Raw genomic sequence first — 19875 nt, forward strand, 5'->3', positions numbered from 1 at the left:
TAACAATACCAATACCTCTACCTGATCTGTGAGTGCCCACACAGGACACATATTGATAGCAGCAGCCTAACAACCTTCATTCTGCCTCTCATCTGAAAAACACTCTGCAATTGTTCTTTGTGATCGACATGCATGCACTCATGCACACACACACACACACACACACACACACACACACACACACACACAGAGGAGAAACACCCAAGTCAATGCTATTAAGAATAACACAAAATCAATTCTGAATGCCATAATTAACATATATTAAACTATTCATGAATTACATCATACAATCTGAAGACATTTCAAACTTTAGTCAAAAAATAACTGAGACTGTAGCTGACAATGTGTAACAGTATCTACTACAAAGGACTTCCTTTCAGTGTGACACAGAAAGAATAAATCTGCACAGTTCAAAGGTCATTCAAATAGGAAGAGGTGAGAGTGAGCTCACTGTCATCCAAGGAAGACACAGGGGCTTTCCGCTCCTGTTTTATAACACTCCAAGAAAAATATTCAAGAGGTCATATTATGAGAACATTAAATCAAACTGTCCTCATGTTAAATTTTTTTCCTGATCTTTTGGAAAAAGTTTGAAGCAGGAATTAAGGAATATTGTGAACATTGCATAAAAGATCAAGATACACATTTTAGCCATTATATATTTACATGCACGTTCTTAATCCGATTATGCTTAAGCCAAAAATGCTTGTGGTCATGTAAACACAGTAACACGTTTTCTTTTATCAGAGAAAGCTCATAAACAGCATAAGTATAAACCGATTAACACAGGTAGTTTTTTTTGCCCGCTTTCTGTTGGCCTACTGAAGTGGACATGTGTGATACGTGACAGAAACGCATTGTTATTGCAGATTTAAGTGCATCTAGACAGAGCAAAAGTTTTGCAGTAAAGAAAGAAGGAAATATATCACAAAAGCAGACTCTTTCATGACTCAGAAAATTATAAAAGTGTTCTCATCTTGTGCAGCAGAAGTAGAAGTGGTTCAGTCAAAACACTGCATTTATAACTGCATGAGAGGATAATATGAGCTGTAAATTTCGCACGGACATGTTGCCAGCTTTATTTAACATTACATCTGACAAACATATGGAATAATCGGAGTCAGATACGCAAATGATTATATTTAGACTTCAAAGGGAAATAACCTGATTTATTAATGAAGTCATGTAAACACAGCTTATTTGCATTGTCGGGTTACTGATGTGCATGTAAACGGGGAAACCTGGTTATTTTAATAAGCTGATATTTGTGAGTTATCAGCTTACTGGTGTGCATGTTAACATGCTCACTGTGACTTTAAGAATGGGAATCATCCTCTCCTTCTTACAAAAAGAACATATTTAGGTATATGAAGTCAGAAAATTTAAACATTTAACACATGACCATCCACATTTTCATGACACATAATCAAGTGTTGAGATACTTGGGCCTACCAGTCACAGTGTGGTAAGAACAGATACTGTTATTCCTAAACAACAGATTAACTAACAGTTTGAGAGGCAGATTTCAATGTACAGTAGATGTTTTTGTGATCCTGGGACAGTGGATGGGACTGTTAAAAACTATACTGGACCAGACTCATCTGTAACCCATCAATACAGTTCCACTTGTCATATGTGAAAAGGGCATTATATAGGAGCCTTAAAGTCACAGCAACAAAAAACACCACATCTTATTCCAAGAAAGAGAAAGAAATTTCAACAACAAAAAAACAACCTTAACCTTAAATGACCATAAGTGAGAAATTCAAAAATAAGCATGATAAGACCCTTTTAAACACAATCACAGGACAAAATACTCATTAGTAACTATGTATCATGTATCAGAAAATGTGACCCTGGACCACAAAACCTGTCTTAAGTCGCTGGGGTATATTTGTAGCAATAGCCAAAAAGACACTGCATGGGTCAAAATTATTGATTTTTCTTTTATGCCAAAAATCATTAAGATATTACTCAAAGATCATGTTCCATGAAGATATTTTGTAAATTTCCTACCATAAATATATCAAAACGTAATTTTTGATTAGTAATATGCATTACTAAGAATTAATTTGGACAAATTTACAGTCAATTTTCTCAGTATTTTGATTTTTTTCTCAGATTCCAGATTTTCAAATAGTTGTATCTCTGCCAAATGTTGTCCAATCCTAATAAACCATACATCAATGGAAAGCTTATTTATTCAGAAGATGTATAAATCTCCATTTTGAAAACTGACACTTAAGACTGGGTTTGTGGTCATGGGTCACATATATCAGTAAACATCATTTTGGCTGGGACTCGATGGATATCAACACATTAACTGCACTTCTTACCGCTTGGTTTTTGAGCACTCACAGCTACAGACCACAAACAGTCACTTCCTCACTCATACATTTTTTTTTTAAATTCAAAGGCAAACTCCTAGACAGTTACTCCGCCAATCAAATCACAACACTGCGTGAGAGGGCGGAGCCTTTAGAGGGAGTCAATACAACCACTGCTACTGCATTTGCGTTTACAGGCAGTTACAGTTATGCTCATAAGTTTACATTTCCCCTGCAGAACCCAGGAGATGTTTAGCATTTAAAGAGAGAGAGAGAGAGAGAGAGAGAGAGAGAGAGAGAGAGAGAGAGAGAGAGAGAGAGAGATCCAAATATTTGATTACACCTTATGTCTCATATACTTGGACAGAACAATGAAGATTGTAGATCTACTTTGGAAAACCATCTGATCCCAGATCTGTTATTAACGAATATGATCTAAATATTAATCTCAGTAAAAACAGACTATGCCATGAAACAACCAGCTGTACATAATTATTTTAGCATCTGCACCAGTTCAGATGGGCAAAGCACATCAGTGGAGGAGTTTATCTGGCCAAATTGAATTATCGGACTACACTTAGAAAGGCACAGACCATTAAAAAACATAAATCAAAAAAGACTGGATTATGAGAGAAAGATAAAGAATGGATAAGCCCTGGCACAAGAAAGAGAGCATTTCACAGTGTGCAGGAGCCAAGTGCTCCATTATATGCTCAGCTGCAGCGGAGGAATTCAGTGCAGGAGGACCTCCATGATCAGGTGCACAGACACTCACAGACTGAGCCCATTCACCTCTCAACAGGAACCTGCTGTCTGAAACTCGCTCACCCCGAAACACCCCCATGAACTGCTTCATGTTTGCCAAGTCTTCAACTGGGTCTTTTTCAAGTTTAGAGTTTTAACTGCTGACACATCATACATACCACATAGATTTGGGAAGAATTGGGGAACTTAATCCACACTGCTGCTTCGAGTTATTAAGCAAGTTATTAAAAATGTGCATCTCTCGGATAGCATACAATCCAGATTTTCCTTTTATCACATAGCTTATGGTGTTTGAACTGTCATACAGAAACAAAAAAATTGTCAAAATGCCAATTTTGGTGAGTATTCACATAAACAGTAGAGATAGAGATCGGATGCGTATCAATACATTGACTCTGTGCATCAGGTCTTAAAGTGACAGCAGCCTAATAAACCTGCTGAGGTCTGTTCCCTTAATGTTAATCAAACAGCAAAAGACAGTGAAAATTACTCACTGTTTTTAACTAAATAACCAAAGTAGCTTTAATAAAAATCAGCATCTAATTTAAATCATATAGCTATGCAGTGTTTTATTTTACATTTGATTCAGTTTCGTACCTTCGTCCAAATTTTCTTATACTGTATTTGTCTTATTGTTTGATAATATTTTAATAACAAATACAAAATAAAAAAAATTAATGTGAAAAATTACTCATATTGTGACATAAGATTTGCCAAATCACCCACCCTTAAACGTGATTTACGCTTGACTTGAACACCAGAAAGTTTCCAAATAATTTTGTCTTCATTTCGAACAGTGTATGAAAATCCAACCGAACAGCTTATTGTTAAATATTTAGCTTGAAAAGTGTTTGTGCTATAATTCTTAGAATATCAATGCAAATATAATATATTTTAGTAAACTAATGCAATGACATTCAATCATTTTAAGAGCTTAAGTGTCCTCACATCCAGATTATGGGGCCACTATAAGCATTTGGAGCAGAGGAAATGGACCTTGCGGCCAAAATCTCCAATTTCCCAAACATTACAGACAAGCTGAGGCACCAAAATGTGGTTGTGGTTTTAAAAAGAGCGTTCTCCCCTTCCTCATTTTAGTGTGTGACGATGGACATAGTGTGTGCTTGTTTCATTAATATCCCAGCTGCAACCCAGGGATCAAGAGATCCTGTACAGTATTTATGTTTCAAGAAAAAAAAAAAAAAAAAAAAAAAATTCATTCATGGAGGACAAATAATCTCACTCCCACATATTCTCACAGAAAATGTTGGATAAAGCAACAACTAGCCCTAAAAAGTCCAAACTAAACATGCATCAAAGAAATACACTGAAAGAACTTCAGATTGATAGAGCAAAGAGTCATCATAAAAATGCTGACTAAGGCGATCATTCTCAAAGTCAAAGTAAAGTGGACACTGCCATTTTCCTGGGAGCACCTGTGAAAGGACTGGTGATGGAAAGCAGCGGGTAATGAAGGGTGGGGCGACCAAACACAGAGGCGTGGGCTCTTTCCTGTACAAACAAGGGAGAGGCTGTAAAATGTGTGAGTGAATGAGAGCTGTACTAAAGCAAATAACATAATGAACAATGACCTCATGTTTATGATATAATTATATCAGGCAGCAGATGTTAGAGTGTGAAGTGTCATCAGTCCCCCTCCGTGACACCAAAAGCATTCATTTTCTCACCATTCACTGCTGACATTCACTGCCTCACCGTCGTTGGCGAGTGTTTTACATGTAATTAGGCGTTCAACAGATCGCAGTTGATCCGTACAAACCAGGCTCCTTGGTTCAGCATGCATGTGATTCATGGATTGCAAAGTTTCACCAGTATACTATTAAGAGGTACTCAGTTCTGTAAGTAATAAATGGAAAACAAAGTTTTATTTGAATTTCATTTCTGCAATAAAATTGTATAATTTGTTTTACATAATATTTACTAAATTAGAATTAAAATTGGCAGTGGGAATAATATTTTTTTTATTTATTTTTTCACATTTCATACACAGTACACATTGAATATGGCAACATCAAACTGGATGTAGCACAGCATAGATATAAATCAAAGATTTAAAGTTGCTTGCACTGCTGTGGAAACACTGAGAATCATTTTGGACTCAGATAAGGATCATGAGGTGCATTAATATACTATATATATATATATATATATATATATATATATACAAAATAGAGAGAGAGAGAGAGAGAGAGAGAGAGAGAGAGAGGGAGATATAGAGAGAGAGAGAGAGAGAGAGAGAGAGAGATTCTTCTAACTAAGGAAGAAGTCTAAATCAAGTTCCGAGGTAAATCATTAGCCTGCCCACAGTTTTAAAAGGAGCGATGAAACAGAAGTAGCGACATATTTTCTTCTGTATTGTGAAGATTCAAGTGCTGTCAAAAATTAAAAAAAAACAAAAGTGTGGTTACTTGGTTCAGTTAATCAGTTATTGATTGGATTTTAAAATGTTGGCATTGCACTCCAAAAAAAATTGAGTTTGCAGTTGATGCAATCATAGATCTCTATGTCATCATAGAGAAGTCAGTTGTTTCACCGGAAAATTGAGTTTTGACATTTTGATTAAACATTACAAGGTATTACAAAAATATACACGGATAAATCATTTACAATAAAATCTATAACACGCATTTACAACAAAGATAGGGTGAATTTTCATTTCGTGCAGACACAGTTGTATTGTGTTTTAATAGATCTTTAAAAGGGTGTAAGGAACAGGCAGTGTATTGCACAGTTCCCCACATCCTCTGTATTGTTATATTACAGCTCTATTCCCTACAGACAACCACACACACACACACACACACACACACACAGATTGAGGGGGTTCTCTACTTCACTTGAGAGCATATTTGAAACTGCCTGGAGCTCAACAGGAAATTGCATGAAGTGTTTCTTTGTAATAAGAGGAACAGGTCACTTTTTTTTTTTAATTTAATAAAACATTTGGACAGACTAGCAAACTGTCATTAAAACTGACCTTTTACAGTCTGCCTCAATTTTACCATTCATAAAAATATAAAAAATAAATAAATAGTGGAAAATAGTATTCCGTTTTCAGTATTTTGCGGTGGTAGTTTAAGAAGCACAGAGAAGCAGTATTTCGGCTGTAAACTGGAGCCTAAATGTCATTCAAACTGACAGTGATTAGCAAGAATAAAATGACCTCAAATTATTAATTTTTCACGGAAAAACAAATTAAGATTTCCAAAGACGTGAGCAGCAGTGCCTGTGGTGAAGTGATGTGGGTGTGTCCATAAATGCACTGACAAGTTTAACTTTATGCAAATAGAATGAAATTGAGAAGTTACTGTTACTGTGAGAAAAGTTGCCCATATGTGATAGAACAAAAAAAAAAAAAAAAAAACCTGTCAGAAATTGTCGGCAAGTGAGTTTGATTCTCCATTTATAATCAATATTTATGAAATGATGCATTATAAACAACTTACTACTGAACAACAGTACATTGGCCTGGTGACCTACAGCAATAAAACTGCTCAAAAACTCAGTGTGACACAATGCTTTTCAAAACAAAGTGTTCCATTTTGAAACAAAACATCAATTTAAGCATGCAAGATGTTGTAATGGCCATAAAAGACATCTAAATAAATATATTTGAAAGTGAAAGTGACGTGACATTCAGCCAAGTATGGTGACCCATACTCAGAATTCGTGCTCTGCATTTAACCCATCCAAAGTGCACACACACAGAGCAGTGAACACACACACACACATACAACACTGTGAAACACACACACGGAGCAGTGGGCAGCCATTTTATGCTGCGGCGCCCGGGGAGCAGTTGGGGGTTCGATTGCTCAAGGGCACCTCAGTCGTGGTATTGAAGGTGGAGAGAGAACTGTACATGCACTTCCCCACCCACAATTCCTGCCGGCCCGAGACTCGAACTCACAACCCTTCGATTGGGAGTCCGACTCTCTAACCATTAGGCCACAACTTCCCCTTAACATATTTAGATATATTTGATCTAAATATTTTTCTTGAGGAAAAAAAATTGCATGAAATGAACTATTGTGTATTAACGTGATACTAGCACAAAACGTATACACGTATACTATGCAATGTAACAGAGGAATCTGGCATAGGCTACACCTTCAGAAAGTTATGGGACGGATGGGGCAGTTCTGAAGGGCTGAACCAAATATTCGCACATCCCACTGTGAACGGCAGTAAGAGAAGCAGTGAACCATACTGCCTCATGGACAACTTTGCTGACACATGTACACTATTGGTTTTCTTCTCACAACCCTCGCTCACGCTTCTCTTTCCTTGTATCCTCAGCATTGATCTCTGCTCCACATTTACAGAACAGAAACCTACAATTAACAGCAGGCCAAATGAGAGGTTTGCATAACACTTCGAAAGACTACAGCAAGCTGACCACTGACCTCATGACACAGTGTTTTCAGATGGAGAAGATGCTTTGCACTTCAGCGAAGCCATGTTGCTCTGATTGGCCAACTGACCCAGTGCATTGTGATAGGCCGAACACCGCAAGCACTCGTCAGAAATGTAACGCCCCTTTCCATAATCGTGAGCTTCATCTTTCAAAATAAATGTAAAGACAGTTAATAATGTCCTTAGTTTTACCATCAGTTCAAGCCAGAAAGGGGAACAGAGTCGCGTGACAAACACAGTGATGAAGCTCCTATGTGTTTGCAGTACACAAGCCACAGACGGTTAAGACAGCTGACTCCACTGTTATGTGACACACACTCTCTCACTCTCTCTCTCTCTCTCTCACACACACGACATGCAAAACTTAGGCGAATGGAGCTTTTAGGGGTTTGGAATGACATGGAGGTAAGTGATTAATGACAAAATTTTCATTTTGGGATGGAGTCCCTTTAAGCCACAAAAAGAATTTTAAATATGAATCCTGTATGATCTGCATGACAGTTGTGCTGACAGATGATAGTCTAGTGTATCAACGATAGTCAGAGATATCATCTGTGGCTGATGGCTTTGACGATATCAAGATGATGATGATTATTATTATTATTATTATTATTATTATTATTATTATTATTATTGTTGTCATCAGGCTAGTGATACTATCTAATCAATATTAGGGCTCATTTGTTTCATAATATTTCTTTTTCCACATATTTACAGTGTTGTGCATTGTAACCAATCACACACGATTCTGTTGAGTCTATGAATGCAGCGGCCAATCAGAGGCGTTCAGATGAGTCATCACTGAAACTCCAGAGTTTTGTTGGTCAGTGCTCACTGACTGATTTCTGCTCTCGCGAATTCTCTCATTATAAGCAACAAAGTGCAGATGTACGTGCAATGTAAGTTTAGGAGATTTATGCCTATTCATCATTCAGTGTAGACAGCTTCACTGATCATAACGGGAGTGTTTTTTAAAGTGCATAAATTCTAGAAATTGCTAGACTGAAGTCAGTGATGATGTTCTTTGATCATGTAAATACTCTTTGGACATTTTCTGTAGCTGCTGTTTGAATAACTGACTTTTGTAAAGTAGAATGTATGTCTTAATGTAATACTACTACTAATAATAATAAAATCATTATTAAAACTTTATTTATGGAAGTACCACACATTTTTTCCATTACAATACTAATATTCATTCTCAAAATTTTCATTCATTTTCAAATATTTTTATATTGGTGAAAAACTGCAGGGAGACCCTAAATGAAAACTCCAGCCAAAAATAAAAAAAAATTCAATTTACTCACCCTCATGGCTTCCCCGATGTATAATGACTTACTTTCTTTAAATGAAGAAACACAAAAAACTAATTTTTATAAAAATAATGCAACTCCATCCATACAATGTAAGAATATGGGACCCCAAAGCTGACACTTCAAAAACCACACAAAACAAACTTGACTGTAATACAACCCAACTGATATCTACGTGTGTATAAGAAAAACACTAATATTTTAAACTTTTTAACTATAGACCACTGCTTCCGTCCAACTGTCACTAGTGCAGCGACCCGAGCCCCTCTGAGACACTGAAATCACTGGATCTGCAGCTGCTCGATGTAGCACTTCACTCTGAAATAGCAGCAATTTAATCATTTCATTAAATCACACTAAGCCATACTGCGATTTCGTGCAGCCCTAACCTACAAAGCCAACTTTGTTTTCTGTCAATCAAGGTTATTTACAGTACATTCTCAGTCAGATCTTCTCAGTATGCTTCCCTTGGAAGAACATGCAGAAGACATTGGACTGGGCATGACTTTAAATAGACAGAATACTGGAAACATGTTAGACAACATTCCCCAAGAGCATTTCACTAGACAAAATTGTAAAATGAACAAGCAAAACAAAGCATCTGAACTGCTAGGTAACCAAAAATGACTGACTCCTGAGATTAATCCATTCCTAGCTCTACCTGCACAGCTGTGACCTTGTACCCTAACCTTCATGCATCTTCTTGATCTTATTTACATCCAATTTTACAGCAGTTCCCCTTCTGCTGCACTCATACTATTCAAGATGACATCATACGCTCAAAAAAAGAAAAAAAAGATGGTTATTTAAAGGTCCATTACAGTAGGCTAATAGTTGAACTATATTGAACCATTGAACCATATTGTCCTGAAGAACCATTTTATTCTTAAAGAAGGTTAGGGTTCTTTTCCTGCTTGTTTGTTTTCTCTCTTAACTGTCAAAATTCTTCCAAAACCCCCTCATTATTGAGCACCTGGAGCTCAACCATCTAACTACACACTGCCAACACGCTCAACAGGTACTTGATGTCATTTTCATTTTATCTATTAATTTTATAGCAAAACTTTGGTTTAAAGCAGCCCTTCTCAAAGTCCGGACAGGGGTCCGAGAATTAGATCTGGACCCGTCTCCACTTCGTCTTTCAAGTGCACTCATAGCACACCTCCGTGGCACACACACACACACACACAAAGGGGTGCACGAACCAGTGTTGAAGTGTTTACCGACTTTTTTGTTAGACAAATTGTATAGCAACTAGTGACATTTTGGATAAATAAGCTTTCATTCAGTAGAATAATATCACCGGTTTCGCCCCGTGAGCGCAAGGTTTTTCCTGGCAGAGTTAGCAGCACACTGTTGACTGTCTGGGCATATGAACACGAATGTACTTCGTCTGTAAATATGCACATATTTTGTTACACAGTCGGATGTTTATGTTGCATGATAAATAAAATAAAGTAATATAATTCACTGCTGTATAAAAGCGTATTGCATTTCATCAAGTTACACTGAAGTGCTATTTCACAAACAGAAAATTTGTACGTGAGAACTGATTTAGTTTTGCAGTAGTATATGTAATAGTTCTGAGAGTAAACACAAGTATGACCTGATGACGTCATGAATATGATAATTAAGCATTATAAAGCTGAACTGTTATATAAATTTCTAAGCATGTTTATTAAAAACAGGTTTTGTAATAATTATTTCGGACCTTTTGACGTTAATGATAATTCAGACTATTGAATGTAAACTTTGAGAACCCCTGGTTCAACGCTTTCATACTGTAACTGGGTTTTATCAAATTATGTCATTTTACTTTTTAGAATTTTAATAGAAGCGTGAACAGCTCTGTTCAGTTAAGGATACTTTTCTCCTCTTCTCCACTAAGCATGTGACAGAAACCTTTAATTTTTACAAAATCTTTACCTTGAATTATTACAGTCTTATTCCAAAATGGTTTAAATTCATTATTTTCCACAAAATTCTACAAACAATACCCCATAATGACAACATGAAATAAGTTAGTTTGAAATCTTTGCAAATTTATTTGAAAAAAAATAAAATAAAAAAAAATAACACATGTACATAAGTATTCACAACCTTTGCTCAATACTGTGTTATTTAATCTTTGCTAATAGGTAAGTCATAGGCTTGTTCCATTCTGGATCTTCTCAATAATACATATTAAAATTGGAAAGATCGCAATTCAGATCATGGATCATGATTTTGCATTATAAGATCGTGATATGATATTTTGGGAAGATCGCCCACCCCTAATGCTATCCTATTGTTTTATATTACCTTTTAGTTTTAATATTGTGAGGAGCTTACATACTGTCCAATCACAATGGCTACTTTTGGCCTTCATAAACATAATTGCTTTTCTATGTCAATGCATAACTTCTTATGTCAATGCAAAATAAAAAAACTTGCTGACAGTTATTAATGTAACCCTAATAGAGGCTATATGGAATTAACAGATCAGACAAATTAAGAGGTTAAAAAACAAAATATGTTCAAATATGAAAACTAATATTAACTAATATTTGGGTTTACAGCACTTTAAAAGCATGGTTCTCTGGAACCTTGGAAGGTTCTGCTATTGTTACGAGCAGAAGAACCCTAATCTGGTTTAGAACCATTATTCTTAAGAGTGTAATCAAAGAAATGGCACAGTTGACAGTCATGGATGGAAAGAGAGAGGATACAAAAAATACTGTAGGTGCAGAATTTGCATTGCATTGCTCAGAGACACACACAATTCACTTGAGCACATCATCATACAGAGCAGGCCTTCGGGCTTTATAGCAGACAGTGATATGGAAATAAACGAACGATAAAAGGCTGTTTGGAATTATCTGTGCTGTGGTATTCTAACAACTAACACAAATTCACAACCATCTGCTTTCAGACACTGCATATAAACCTATGAAATTCCCATCATACCACAGACTGCTGCACGTCATGATCACTGCCAACTCCAAACATTCCAGCATTTCTGATTCAAGCCTGAGGACAAATACTGTCAGCTCAACAAAGCCTGAGAAAGAAACTTTCTCTCGTCCTCCAGGCAAAAGCCTGATGGATGACATCAAGGACAGCAACAGTGTTGGTGTTTTAGTTGATTTATTAAAGTGCAGTCATACTGTAAAGATCTGATGTAACCGCAGGACAAATGAGGACATCTGAACCGGGTATAAACTGTAGTGTAAATGGCCCAGACTCTGAATATCTTTTGAACTTATCTGCCCACTATGTAAACAGTGGCATTTCTTTTTCTCCCACTATGTCACACACTCATTCCCTCAAACAAGCAGACACCGGAACCAGTCTCTATGACAACCATGTTGCCACAGCTACAGAGAGAGATACTGAAATCAACAGGGACTGACTCACTTCCTCTTGCACCACTATGTGTCTGTGTGTGCACGTAATGAGTGCAATGACAGGCCATAGCCTCCATAATGTCCAAAAGATCAGAAAAATGTAAAATACAGCAGAGTAGGGACTACTAAAAAAATCCTCTGTAAAATAACAGTAAAATACTGGCAGCAGAGACGCCAGAGATCTACTGTAATTCTACAGTATGAATACTGTGAAACTGATTTACAGCATATTACCGTAAAAACTAAATACAGTAGTTTCCAGTATTTTTTTATTTTACAGTAAAACACTGGCAGCAGAGTCGCCAGCAATATAATGTAATTCTATGATACTAATACTGTGTAATTACAGCCATTTACTGTAAAAAATACATGAAGTGCATTCTGTTATTATTTCAACAAGTCAGTTTCAAAGTTCTCTCTTATGAGATTCGACGTGTCATAAGTGCAAGGAACACAAACATGTTTGTTCGAGCTGCCGTTTTTCCAGTTTCAGTTCTTCCCGCTCATCACGGTCCAGTTTTAAAAGAACGAGCTCCCCGCTGCAGTCAGGGTCAAAGTTCCCTCTCCTCTCTGCTTCGATCAGTTTTCTTTTATTTTCCACATATATTCCTGTCATGAGCGGCGCAAACAAGGATAGGCGAAGACTTACTCATACTCAAACTCATGTGAAACACTCGTTCAGCACCATTGTGCTATTGTTTCAAACAGACAGCCCACAATGCATTGCGTAGTACAAAACAATAAAACACAGTATATTAGTGTTGAAAATGGGTTGTAAACTAACAGCAGTTTCTTACCGTGAAAATTATTGCCTAGAATGCATGGTTTTCTACAGTACGCTATTGTTTTAATGGAAAACAGCAATGTTTTTACAGCAATTTTTACCAGTGTTCCCTTAGCATCAAACTTTGATGTGCATGTCCTCACACAACTTCTGTGCTTCCTCAAAATTTGTGACGTTTTGAGGAAAGGTGTGCCACTACTTTTCTAAGCCACCCAAACTGGACCTAGAAATGATCTAGAATTCCCTTGGAACCAACATGCTTCAAATCATGCAAAACACATTAGCAACCTCAAATCTACACCTTGACAATCACACACAACACATTAGCATTTTGATGCTGACTTTTACACTAGTCACATTTTCATGTAAAAAAAAAAATACTACCAATCAAAGGTTTGGGATCAGTAGGATTTTTTTTTTTTTTAAATAAATTGACTTTTATTTGTGATGGTAAAGACATGTAAAATGTTACAAAAGTCTATTTCAAATAAATGCTGTTCTTATGAACTTTCTAATCATCTTGAAATGGGTGAGTAAAAGACGACACAATTTTTGGGCTGAACTATTTACAGCAGTGGGTCTTGCTGGGACATGCAGAGAAGACACCCACAATCACGTGACAAGTATTCATCACAGAGACATTAAACAACCACCACATGAAAGCTAAACTGCTATTTTAAGCGTAATACTCTCGTTAACTGTCATGAATTAACAACTGCCGAGAGGCTGAAATGGAGAATTGGTCTCTTACCGTTTAGCCTCTTCCAAATGGCACAGGTATTCATAGGCCATGTTCTGCTGGCGCCGCTCATCCATCTCCTCAGCAGTGAGCCGCTCCATGCCATCCAGAAGAGCTGAAATAAGAGGGGCAGATATAGAAAAGACGTGAGATTAAAACACACACCTCAGAGAGCTGGAGATCCGGAGATGTGTTTGACACACTACCATTCAAAGGTATGAAGTCAGCAAAACCCCCTTAAATTGATCAAAAGTGACACTAAAGACATTTATAATGTTACAAAATATATTTCCGTTTCAAATACTTTCCTTTTATCAAGAAAAATCTAAAAATGTTAAGTTTCACAACTGTTTTACATTGATAAAAAGAAATGTTTCTTGAGTAGCAAATCAGCACATTAAATATGATTTCTGAAGGATCATGTGGCACTGAAGATTAAAGTCATGACGGCTGAAAATTTACATTTTAACACATAAAAATAAACAGCCACTTTAAATTGAAATAATATTTTACAGTATTACTGTTTTTGCTGTATTTTTGAACAAACAGGCAGTCTTGGTGAGTATATTTTAAACAGTAGTATATAGATATATTTGTCTCTTACTGTACATATTCTCTAGATATAGTGGCTCTTAAATCATTAAATTAAAATGTAACTTAACTGCTCTACTCTAAACAAACAGTTTTAGCAGTTTATGCAAATTTTGTAATTGCATGCCTGACCTCTGTGATTATTCCACATACTGAAGTCATCTGATATGGTTTATTGTCATGTGGAAAAAGAAGATAAATCTAATTATTAATGTACATGGCTGCACATATTTCAGATAAAAAGGAGGAAAGTTTGGAAAAATGTGTCTGTGTGAAAGACCTTAGTCAGAGTAGATGCGATATTAGCATATTTTTATGTGAATGAAACTGATGACCTAAAGCCTTTTCAGTACCACAGTCTTTATAAAGGTCCATCACATAGAATTTACTAAATAGTTTCTGGAGCTTTTGTTTTCTTTCTTTCAGTTTTTATTCAAAAGATGTTTCAGCCGAACAATCGGCATGTCGTTAAACATCAGAATAACAGTATTTGAATTGTGAAACCTAAAAACAATCATTTGCCCTGCAACAAACTGCCAAGAAATCCCAATTCAAATGAATCGCTGGCATGTTCAGACGTGAACTGAACTATGACGAGGATAGTTCTTACATCATTTCCAGTGATACCCTTCCTCATGGATTGTTTTAGATCCAAAAACAAGATCATTGATGCCATTTTTCCTCTGGATACAGAGAAAAGTCTAGAAGGTAATAAAATTATATGATTCAACCACCAAACGATTGTTGTTCAGAGGTCAACTGACTCCAGCCTACATTACTCTACTTGTAAGTAATAACTAGTTTTAATACGTAAGTGAAATATGCCACTTCATTTGTGAAAAAATCTGTTTCTCAACAAATCATTATCATTCACTTCCAACTATCAGTCCGAATTAGAGTGTGACACAGTCTGTAAACAGATAGAATTATCCAGAACACCTACATTTACAACAACAATGTTTGCTTAGCTTGTCATGCAAGTCAGTCCTGCAAAGAATCAAAGACAGGACGGAATAATTCTGAATGTGTAAAAGTTACTGATAACCATACAGAATTAGAGCCACCTAAAGACATCACTTAATGAGGTAATTCACTGCTGGTGACATGACTAGAGACAACAGAAAAAGGGATGTGACATTTCCAAAACAGTTGGAAAACTTCAACATCCAAATTCATTTCTCTTTGGAGTGTTACAAGCTCTTGGTGCATAAAGAAGATCTGTCAAGTTGCAAAGACTTTAACTTGATATATAAAAAAATTTAACTAGATATTCATTATGAAAGTTAAGAGTCAACCACACCCCCATAAGACGGCTCATTTAAACACGCCCCCACATCTCTACGTCACTATGTGGGGAGCTACCCAAATATTCAGATGTTTGCAGACTGTTGGCTGCACAATGGCTGTTTCTATAAAGTGGGGCAGTTCCATCTTTGCAAGGACAGTCTGGCGCTTCTGACTCGCAGTCTGTAAGTATATTTACATATTTAAAGAATTTGCCACTGATGATTCAAATGCGAGTTTTGAGCAGTGAAGAGTAGAGCTTGTTTGTCGTTTCTCCGATCACAAATGCAGACATGGTTTTATGTTTACGCAGCGCCATACGCAACGCAACGCAACGACTAAAAAGTATAAGTCATTATAATCAGTAATTATGTGACCACTGGATGCAACAAATGCCTCGTTTGTAATGGGTTTTTATTGTTTTCGTCTTGTCGCGCTGGGACTGCATCACAAGTGGCATTAAATTCCCGTCACGCGCTTGAGGAATTCGGCCAATCACAACACGCACTTGGATAGCTGGCCAATCAGAGCACACCTCACTTTTCAGACCGATGAGCTTTGTAAAAATCGATAGAGGAGAAACAATAATGTACAGTATGTGGAAAATATGTATTTTTTTAACCTTAAACCGCATAAACACATTGCATTACACCAAATACACAAAATAATGTTCTTTTTTTTTTTTTAGCAAAGTCACATGACCCCTTTAATGATGCAGCTTGCTGAAAGCGCCACTGAACGAGTCAGCGAGAGAATCTAAGTGAATCTTTTAGTGAACTGATTTAGAAAGATTCAGTTCACTGGTTGAATCACAATTCTCAGCACCAAAGTGGCAAACTTTATACTTCAAGCTTAGAAAATGGAGTGGTCTGGCAGCTGTCGCCTAGTAAAACAGATCATTAAACCTGTATTAGTAACAGAAACAGTTAACCGCCTTCACAGTAGCAAACTCGCTCTCCAGAAACACTCAGTTTGGTAGTGGAGGATTTACTCAGTAGTGCGCGATACAAAGAGGCTTTTAGGAGTCACTGCGAGGGACGCTGACCTTCACTGGGGCGTTTGATGATTGCTTCTCTGCTTCTAGTAAAGACACGCAACACTTCTAGCGTTAGGTGAGAGAGAGACAAACCACTGACTACTTAACAAAAGTGTTTCTCCGACGGTCTTGTCTAGATTACAGATATGCAGAAAGTATGTTTCACAGTTGTTTGATGCTCATTTTATGCAATCTCGATTAGTACTGCGGTTCAGCAGAGAGAAAGCGCGAGGATGCCGATGCTTTGTGTAAAAACAAGACGCTTGATTGTTCAGAAAAGCGGTCCAGGTGATCCCTCACATACAGTATTATAATGCGGAAGTTGTAAACCATGCCTATGCAAACTTGCGCATTAAAAAAAAATGGGTTAAAAACAACACAATCAACAGAATGACCATCTCTTTGAATTAAAGCATTTGCATTCATTGGAAACGAGTAGCTTTCTTGTAACACACTGAGCATCAGGTTTCAGGAGAACGCCTGAAGAAAACGCATTAATACTTACACCCATATTTAGGTCGGAAACCGTCTGTGTCGTCCGAAGTTGACATGGTTTCTCAAAAAGTTTACAAGTCCTATTTCCCTTGTGAGCTCTCGATGCAGATCTGAGTCCTTTAAGATTTATAATTAGACCTGAAGAAGGCACCTCTGGCCCCCTCTTACTTTGCTGCACAGTTTCAGCGACTTTTTTCTTCTTGAAAACCCACTGATGTCACAGGCGTGTTCCTTCCTAAATCCTGAAGTGTGCGTTTCAGGAAACACCCATTTCGAGAACATCAGTTCAAAAGCTTTCAGTGTGACTGCAGCGCCCTCTGCTGCCCGCACTGGTCAGAGTCTGCCACCGCACTCAGTGATCCTCCAGCAGAGGGCCTCAGCAAACTTCCAGTGGGCCTGGGATAACTAAGAATTGTTCTTTTATTATATAATATTTGTATTTTAAATAAGTTCTGTTAATTGAACTTAATAAAATAAACATCTACAGAATATTATATTCAGATGTAATTTAATTGTAATTTTATTTAATTGTAACTTTTTGAATTAATCATAATTAAGTGCTGTCATATTTCATTGACACTACTTCTGTCTGTTAATAAACAAATATAAAACAAGAAGAAACGTCTTTGCTAATTGTGGAGCTACAGAACTGATCTACACGGATGCAACTTACAACAAAAACAACAATTTAATTTCCTATTGTTTTAAACTTTGTTTATACGTTCATACTTTTGTGATAATTTTGATCAATTCACTGTGCTCACTAGTTCACTGCGGTGTGGTTAAATGGTAATAATTGTTATATATCAGATGGATGCTAGGGGTAAGTCTTGTCAATATAGGCTAAATGTCATGAGAATATTTTTTTTCTTATATAAAACATGAAATATTATTTTGCTTTGCACTCTCTATTCTGTTCTATTCTTTCTACATCTGCAGTGTGCCGTCAAAGGTACATTATATGAGAGCAGGCAGGAGAATTGCCTATTTAACATGTAATAAACTGCTTTTTTTTTGTGCTGCAATCTCAGCGTCAGCAAAATAAATATCCTTTGACCAATAGCTGGCCTGATATAATCCGTTAACCATAGTCAGGGCGGAGCATATCAGTTTATAAAACAGCCAGTGAACTGTTAAGCAGCCGTGTTTACTAAGTTACCCGACCCTCCACAGCAGCTCAGCGTGCTGAAACTGTAACTGTGACCCGGCCCGGGCAGCTGACTGGACTCAGGACCATGACGAGCTCAGAGATACTGACCATTGTCGTGCTCTTTACCGTCCTGTGCTCCGGACAAACTTCCCAGGAACCCACGGATGACACACAACTGTCCCAGCAGGAAATGGAGAATGAACTGGTGAGTAGGTAAAACACCTTTTTATAGCTATTTGTTTGTAGTGTATTTTTATATAGCCTAGTGAAACATGCGGTCAGTTATTATCTGTGAACCAAAGACTGAATAATTGGGTGGTGAAGTGTCAAACTTGTTTGTGTTTATATTTTGGCTACATTTTCATATATTTTCATTCATATCCCAAATAAAAAAATAAGTTGCATATTCGGTTTCTTATGGATACTTATGTTTTTGCATAGGCTGAGGCTATGACAGCACTTTTGGGAAGATATCAGCCTCATTTACCATCTTCAGAAAAACGTGGCATTCCACAGGTAAATTTTGCCCCATCTCCTTGTTATCTTCATGCTTTCATATTAGAAGTTATTAAAAGTTTCCTTCAAAACAAACTTGATTCTGCTCTTCACATCTAATAATTCTTTCTCTCTCTCTCTCTTTCTGTAGTGTGCTGTGGGGTCCCGCTGCACCATGAGACTGGGTCCACGCTTCGGGAAATTATGTGAATGTGTCAGAGGATCTAACTGTAACTCATTTCTCCTAAAATGCATCTGAGTCATTAAAAAAGCAGCAAATCCATAATCCTTTCTTGATGCTGTGAAGTCATGCACCTAAAAGAGGCAGCGCATGGAAATTAGTTTTCTGAATCACTTGTACAATGTCTATGACAAGCATTCATCAAAACCCAGCATGACAAGCAATAGCAAAGCACGGGTTTATTCATTTATATTTTTAATGGTTGTCTTGTGTTATCAATAAACATGGTTATTATTCAGCACATTTTATTGTCTTCATGAACTAAGCATGTTTAATACAGCCTTAACAAAAAAACTTAAAGACTATATTTACTAAAATACTATATTTACCAATTCTGAATTCTGAAATAGCATAGTAGTTTCTGGTGGAAAATATCATTTATATACAGGTGTTTTTATATATATATATATATATATATATATATATAACGATATATATATATATATATATATATATATATATATATATATATATATATATATATATATTAGAAGTTTCAACAAATATTCAAACTGAACATCTGTCACAAGCAGCTGGATTACAAATTGAGCTTGAAAATAGAGGGTACTTTTCCTCCATAGTGACTCTTAACCACATATAAATTAGAGAAATGTAAAATAGATTTTTTTTTATTTAGTTTTTAGTGGTTACGTGAGTTCCAGCACACTGAAACCTTTTACACCAATTAATTACAATTCCAGATACACCACTCTATCAATATTCATATATATGTAGCAATAGCCAACAATACATTGTATTGATCAAAATTATTATTTTTCTTTTATGCCAAAAATTATTAGGATATTAAGTAAAGATCATGTTCCATGAAGTT

At 36.5% G+C, this 19875-nt stretch overlaps 2 protein-coding genes across 3 annotated transcripts in view; one reads left to right on the forward strand and one right to left on the reverse strand.

Annotated features, from left to right (window-relative positions):
- The window catches only part of LOC109067713 (ras GTPase-activating-like protein IQGAP1), a 39028-nt gene extending 21606 nt beyond the window's left edge, over positions 1–17422 (reverse strand). Inside the window, exons 1-2 of the mRNA XM_042760709.1 lie at positions 17168–17422; positions 13764–13866 (exon numbers count right to left, since the gene is read on the reverse strand). Of these exons, the coding sequence (XP_042616643.1) occupies positions 13764–13866; positions 17168–17213 (149 nt within the window). The 5' untranslated portion in view covers positions 17214–17422. The remainder of the gene's footprint in view (positions 1–13763; positions 13867–17167) is intronic.
- Positions 16451–19284, forward strand: LOC109067252 (cocaine- and amphetamine-regulated transcript protein-like). Of its 2 annotated transcripts, none has more exons than XM_019084318.2 (4): positions 16451–16738; positions 18334–18512; positions 18749–18823; positions 18954–19284. In XM_019084318.2, exons 2-4 carry the CDS (start codon positions 18393–18395, stop codon positions 19059–19061), a joined length of 303 nt encoding a protein of 100 aa, XP_018939863.1. In that variant the 5' UTR covers positions 16451–16738; positions 18334–18392; the 3' UTR covers positions 19062–19284. The 2 variants fall into 2 exon arrangements, with proteins under 2 accessions (XP_018939863.1, XP_018939801.1); XM_019084256.2 differs by having other exon boundaries at positions 16452–16738; positions 18331–18512.
- The last annotated feature ends 591 nt before the right edge of the window (positions 19285–19875 follow it).

This window comes from Cyprinus carpio, chromosome A7 (assembly GCF_018340385.1).
Source record: "Cyprinus carpio isolate SPL01 chromosome A7, ASM1834038v1, whole genome shotgun sequence".
Taxonomy (NCBI): Eukaryota; Metazoa; Chordata; class Actinopteri; order Cypriniformes; family Cyprinidae; genus Cyprinus; species Cyprinus carpio.